This window comes from Bombina bombina, chromosome 5 (assembly GCF_027579735.1).
Source record: "Bombina bombina isolate aBomBom1 chromosome 5, aBomBom1.pri, whole genome shotgun sequence".
In the NCBI taxonomy this organism is placed as follows: Eukaryota; Metazoa; Chordata; class Amphibia; order Anura; family Bombinatoridae; genus Bombina; species Bombina bombina.
This window is the reverse complement of record NC_069503.1, coordinates 1,026,660,511-1,026,666,510: the sequence shown is the minus strand read 5'-3', so window position 1 is coordinate 1,026,666,510 and position 6,000 is coordinate 1,026,660,511. Positions and strand designations below refer to the sequence as shown.

The 6,000-nt window shown below is 42.2% G+C and overlaps 1 protein-coding gene across 2 annotated transcripts in view; it reads right to left on the bottom strand.

Moving 5' to 3' along the window:
* The window catches only part of EMC2 (ER membrane protein complex subunit 2), a 224,939-nt gene that overhangs the window by 139,486 nt on the left and 79,453 nt on the right, over positions 1-6,000 (bottom strand). For both annotated transcript variants that reach the window (XM_053715284.1, XM_053715286.1), the window contains exon 4: positions 1,573-1,637. In XM_053715284.1, the coding sequence (XP_053571259.1) occupies positions 1,573-1,637 (65 nt within the window). The remainder of the gene's footprint in view (positions 1-1,572; positions 1,638-6,000) is intronic.

Here is a 6,000-nt window from a genome sequence, read left to right as displayed (position 1 = left end):
TTGGAAGAGGATGCTCCGCGTCGGATGTCTTGAAGATGGACCCGCTCCGCGCCGGATGGATGAAGATAGAAGATGCCGCCTGGATGAAGACTTCTGCCCGTCTGGAGGACCACTTCGCCCGGCTTCGTTGAGGACTTCGGCCCGGCTGGGTGAAGACTTCTCAAGGTAGGGTGATCTTCAAGGGGTTAGTGTTAGGTTTTATTAAGGGGGGATTGGGTGGGTTTTAGAGTAGGATTGGGTGTGTGGGTGGTGGGTTTTAATGTTTGGGGGGTATTGTATTTTTTTATTACAGGTAATAGAGCTCATTACTTTGGGGCAATGCCCCGCAAAAGTCCCTTTTAAGGGCTATTTGTAATTTAGTATAGGGTAAGGCTTTTTATTATTTTGGGGGGGCTTTTTTATTTTATTAGGGGGATTAGATTAGGTGTAATTAGTTTTAAAAACTTGTAATTATTTTATTATTTTCTGTAATTTAGTGGGGGTTTTTCGTACTTTAGATAATTTTATTCAATTGTATTTAATTGTAGTTAGTTTAGGTAATTAATTTAATTATAGTGTAGTGTTAGGTGTAATTGTAACTTAGGTTAGGATTTATTTTACAGGTAAATTTGAATTTATTTTAACTAGCTAGCTATTAAATAGTTAATAACTATTTACTAACTATTGTACCTAGTTAAAATAAATACAAAGTTGCCTGTAAAATAAAAAAAACAACCTAGATAGCTACAATGTAACTATTCGTTATATTGTAGCTATCGTAGGGTTTATTTTATAGGTAAGTATTTAGTTTTAAATAGGAATAATTTAGTGAATGATAGTAATTTTATTTAGATTTATTTAAATTATATTTAAGTTAGGGGGTGTTAGGGTTAGACTTAGGGCTTAATACATTTAATATAGTTGCGGGGACGTTGGGGGCAGCAGATTAGGGTTTAATAAATGTACTTAGGGGTCGCAATGTTAGGGGTTAATAAAATTTTAGTGTTTGTGATGCGGGAGGGCGGCAGTTTAGGGGTTAATAAATATTTTATAGTGGCGACGATGTCCGGTTTGGCAGATTAGGGGTTAAAAAATTTTTTTTAGTGTTTGCGATGGGGGGGGGGGGCCTCGGTTTAGGGGTTAATAGGTAGTTTATGGGTATTAGTGTACTTTTTAATTAAGAGTTTTATGTTACGGCGTTAGCCCATAAAACTCTTAACTACTAACCTTTAAATGCGGTACCAGTCTTGACAGGAGAGGCTGTACCGCTCACTTTTTTGCAGACTCGTAACAACCGGCGTTATGCATGTCCCATTGAAAATATAGGATACGCAATTTACGTAAGTGGATTTGTGGTATTAACGAGTCTGGCCAAAAAAAGTGAGCGGTGAGCCTGTCATTTCAAGACACGTAATACCAGCGTTAGGAGAAATGCAGCGTTAGGAACTCTTAACGCTGCTTTTTAACCCTAACGCAAGACTCGTAATCTAGGTGTGTGTGTGTGTTGCCTAATTCTTTGTTTTCATACTTCAGACATAATTGTATTTCAGAACACACAGTCCAATAATAAGGTTGTTATAGGATGTTTCTTACCAGTGCTATGTCATCCCGACAGAGATCCAAAGAGGCGATCATCACCTGCTCATATACTATCCAAACTGTTTATATATATAAAAAAACAAAAAAGATTAATTTCCCAGGTAAAACATTATGGTCACATCACTGAAGGGTATACTGGTTAAAGTACATTTACATATTTAATAGTTTATGGTAAACATGCTTACAACAGTAAACTGAAAAGAACACTTACAATATGATTAATGAAGCATATATTTAAAAGGGAAATTGAAATTATGCAATGCTAAGCATTAAATCCCTGCAAATGGGTTAAACGCAAGAACCGCTTGGGAGCAATAGAGTACTGCCGAGTACTCGAGAGGATACTGCTGGTAAGTTAATCAGCAACGACCAAGCTGTACAACTGTTGCTGATTAGCTTTAAGGGACAATGTAGTCAGAAAACAAAAGTACAACATTTGAAGGGAAAAAAACAAAAAAAAATAGTATTTTTGTTCCAATATATACAGTATGTATTCAAAATGATGCAGCTAAAGTAGTTAAAATTAAAAAAAAATTGGGTTATTTTATAAAGCTATGTATAGTTAGCATAGTTTGATCTACACACCTGTAAGAAGATTTAACCTAAAAAGCTTTTGTAGATTCCAAGATTATATTTCAGCTGCAAACCTTTTGCAGCTTGAGGATAGCCAAGTGGTGAACTACACAGATCTGGGAGCCATCTTACTTTTTGTCAGTGGCGTAACAATGGGGGTGCTGGCCGCACCCGGGTGACACCACCAGAAAAATAAAAATTATTTTTTTTTATATATTTTATTGAAATTCAAAGAAATACAATGTAGAGATGCATAGATTTTTTATTAGAGGGGCCAGCATTTGTGAACATTAGTAGAACTGGTGAAGTTGTAGACACACTTCATTTTTTTGCCCATATAGTTTTCCCGGCTGCTTTTGCTTGTTTGTACTTTGATCTTCCCCTGCCCAATTTCACTATGAATGTTGTGGGCGTGCCGTGGGGCTTGCAAAGTTGCGCTGCTAGCCTAAACCTGCCTGCCTATCTGTGCTCACTGCTCAGTGACATGTGGAGCAGTGGAGTCACTCAGTGCTGTGCCGTCTCTCTAAACAGGAACCGGGAAATTGTGAGGGGGATGCCTGGCACCTGACCGCATGACTGTCTGACACTGTCTCTAAAGTGAAGGAGCCACGTATGATGCCCACCAGACCAGTATGGTTATGGTATACTAAGTGCACACTGAAGAGGTAGGAAAGGAGGGCGGGCGGGGGTCTGGGGGTGGGCAGAGTGCAGAGGCGTTTGGTCATAAGAAGCGGTAGGCACGCGGCCCAGGGCTGTGCACTTACAGACTTGGAACAGAGTCAGAGAGCAGAATTTTCATAGTTTGCCCGCCTAAACCTTTTCTTTAGTGATATATTTTTAGAGTGCATTGTTCTTTCATTTGATGCGCTGCTGAGCAAGGGAGCAGCTCTAGGCATGAGCTTTATAATTAATGCAGTGCAGTTTACATATTCTGTAGGTGTGTGTGTGTCTGAGTGTTTTTGTTTGTGTGCGCCTGAGTGTTATTGTGTGTGTGTGTCAGAGTGTGTTTGTGTGCGTCTGAGGGGCCCATTTATCAAGCTCCGGATGGAGCTTGAGGGCCCATTTTTCTGGCGAGCCTGCAGAAACACCAGTTATGAAGCAGCGGTCTAAAGACCGCTGCTCCATAATCTGTCTGTCTGCTCTGAGGAGGTGGACAGACATCACCGCAATTCAACCCGATCGAGTTGATTGACACCCCCCTGCTGGTAGCCAATTGGCCGCAAATCTGCAGGGGGCGGCATTGCACCAGCAGCTCACAAGAGCTGCTTGTGCAATGCTGAATACGGAGAGTGTATTGCTCTCTGCATTCAGCGAGATCTCTCGGACCTGATCCGCAATGTCGGATAAGGTCCAACAGACCTTTGTTAAATAGGCCCGAGTGGTTTTTTTTTTGTTAAATAGTTTTTATTGAAGAACTAAGGTATACAAAAACAAACTCTCACAATAATCATGGCAACACGCCTTTCAACATACATCAGTACTTATGCATCTAATACAAAAGGCATGTCCTAGGGACCGTAAACAGTATTAGATCCTAAAAAATAAGGAAATATAACCGGCCATGAGTGGCACCTCTTTTTACATATGTACATTTTCGGATGGACATCAAACGCATAAATTAACAAGAGATAACTTTTACGGCCTAGCTTCCGTTAAAGGATTCTGTATAATGTAACACAGAAAGAATATTATTATTCAACTGGTTTATGATCCCCTTTCAGGACATAGGTATATTTAAGAAGTTGTTTTAATAACACATTGCAATAGCGTCCTGGTGAGTAAGCAGTAGTTCAGAATGTTAGAGGAACTATGTGCTGAGGCGACACGGCATAGAGAGGAAAAAAAAAGGGGGGGGGAGAAGGGAGGAAAGGAAGGGATAAGGGGAAGGGGAAGTTGCTCGGCCGGGACGGAAGGCGAAGCATGCCTTGGCTGTCAGCACTGTCGTACAATTTCTGTTAAACCCTATTTATCGGCTCTCACCCAGTCTTCCCAAGCTACCCAAACCTGACCATGCAGGCCCAGTCTACCCATATGTTTTAAAGAGTATTCTTCCATTGAACGAATGTATTCAATGATATCTCTGACCATACTAAAGGAAATCTGGAAAGTTCCCAGCCAGCATCTCGCTATAGCCAACTTTGTGGCCAGGAGGATGATAACACATAACATTCTTTCCGGAAGGGTCAATTTCCCCAGTCCTAAGTGGAAAAGGGCAGTGTCTGGTGTTAGTTTGCAGATTAAACCCAGTCGGGTCAAGTACTGTCGCCACCTGTTCCCACACCTCCTGTAATTTACTACAACTCCACCAAATGTGTAATTTACTACAACTCCACCAAATGTGGAAATTTCCTCCAGCATTTGTCCGACTTTTGGGGGGAACATTTTATGTAACTGAACTGGGACCCTATGCCAGCGCAACTCTAACTTTATAAATAGCTCATATAGTGTAACACAGGTGTATTTCTGCTCTTGTGAATTGTATGGCTTTTTGCCATTCCACTTCAGTGTAGGCCTGCCCCATTTCTCTTTCCCACTCCAGAACATGGAACGTCTTCACAAACCCTTCTGAGTCCAATAGCACTTGGTAATGAATTGTCATGGCTTTCCGGAGTGGCTTGCAGCAAGCCACCTTTTTTCCCATTGGGTCATTTCTCTAATGTTATCTTTTTGGAATCCCCACGCCAAAATCATAGATACCAACCTGAAGTATATAGGTCCCGGATGTGTTTTATGTCCCAAGCAGACCACATCTGAGGGTGTGATTCCGGCAAGCAGAGTAGCAGCGCCCTTACCGAATGCGTAGGGGATGAGTGCGGTGCAATTCGCTGTAGGTTTCGAAGTTCCCTCCATGATTTAATGCAGGCCCTAATAATAGGATTGTCTACTCCCGTAAGTATATCAGCATGCTGTGGGACCCATATAAGATTCTCAAGGAGCAAGCCTGATGGGAGCACTGCTTGTTCAAGTTGTCCCCATTTGGTATCCTCGGACGGTGCCCCCAAGCCACTATATGAGAGAGCATGTCGGCTTTATAATAATTACAAACGTTAGGAGCAGCCAGGCCTCCATTCAGGATAGGTTACTGCTGCATCGCAATCCTCGGGGGCTTGCCCTGACAGATAAATCTATTTATCACTGCTTGGAAGTGATTTAGGGTATAATTCGGGATTGTCAGCGGGATACACCAAAAAAGGTATGTGACGTTAGGCAACAACATCATTTTCACCAACTGGATTCGCCCCAATACATGAAATCTCAAATCTGGTCCATTTTCCGGTGAGGGTCTCAAACTTTCTTAAGAGTGTATCGTAGTTAGCATGAATCACTTTTTTTGGGTCAGGTGAAAGAATGACCCCCAGGTGTTTCAGCTGGCTTGTAGACCAACTAAATGGATAGGTCTCTTTGAGCTGGGAGAGCTGTGCCGGGGGGAGCCTTAAGGCCAAGGCCCCCGTTTTTGTATAGTTAATCTTGTAATAGGATAATTTGCCGAACCTTCCGAGAATCTCAAATACCACCGGCAGAAAAATCTCAGGTTCTGTGACGAACCGGGTGAGGTCGTCTGCGAATAGTGGAAGTTTCTGTAAAGTGTTGTGTAACAATAATCCCTGTACTTCGCTTGATTGTCTGATCATGGCTGCCAGGGGCTCAATGGTAAGCACAAAGAGGAGGGGGGACAGCGGGCACCCCTTTCTGGTCCCGTTCATAATGTTAAAGTGTTTGGAGCAAAACCCCTTCCCTATAACCTTGGCCGAGGGATTATAGTATAGAGCCATGATGGCTCTAATAAGATGGGCCGAAAACCCAAAGACTTTCAGAACCTCCTCCATACTCCTCCCACCGTACCCTGTC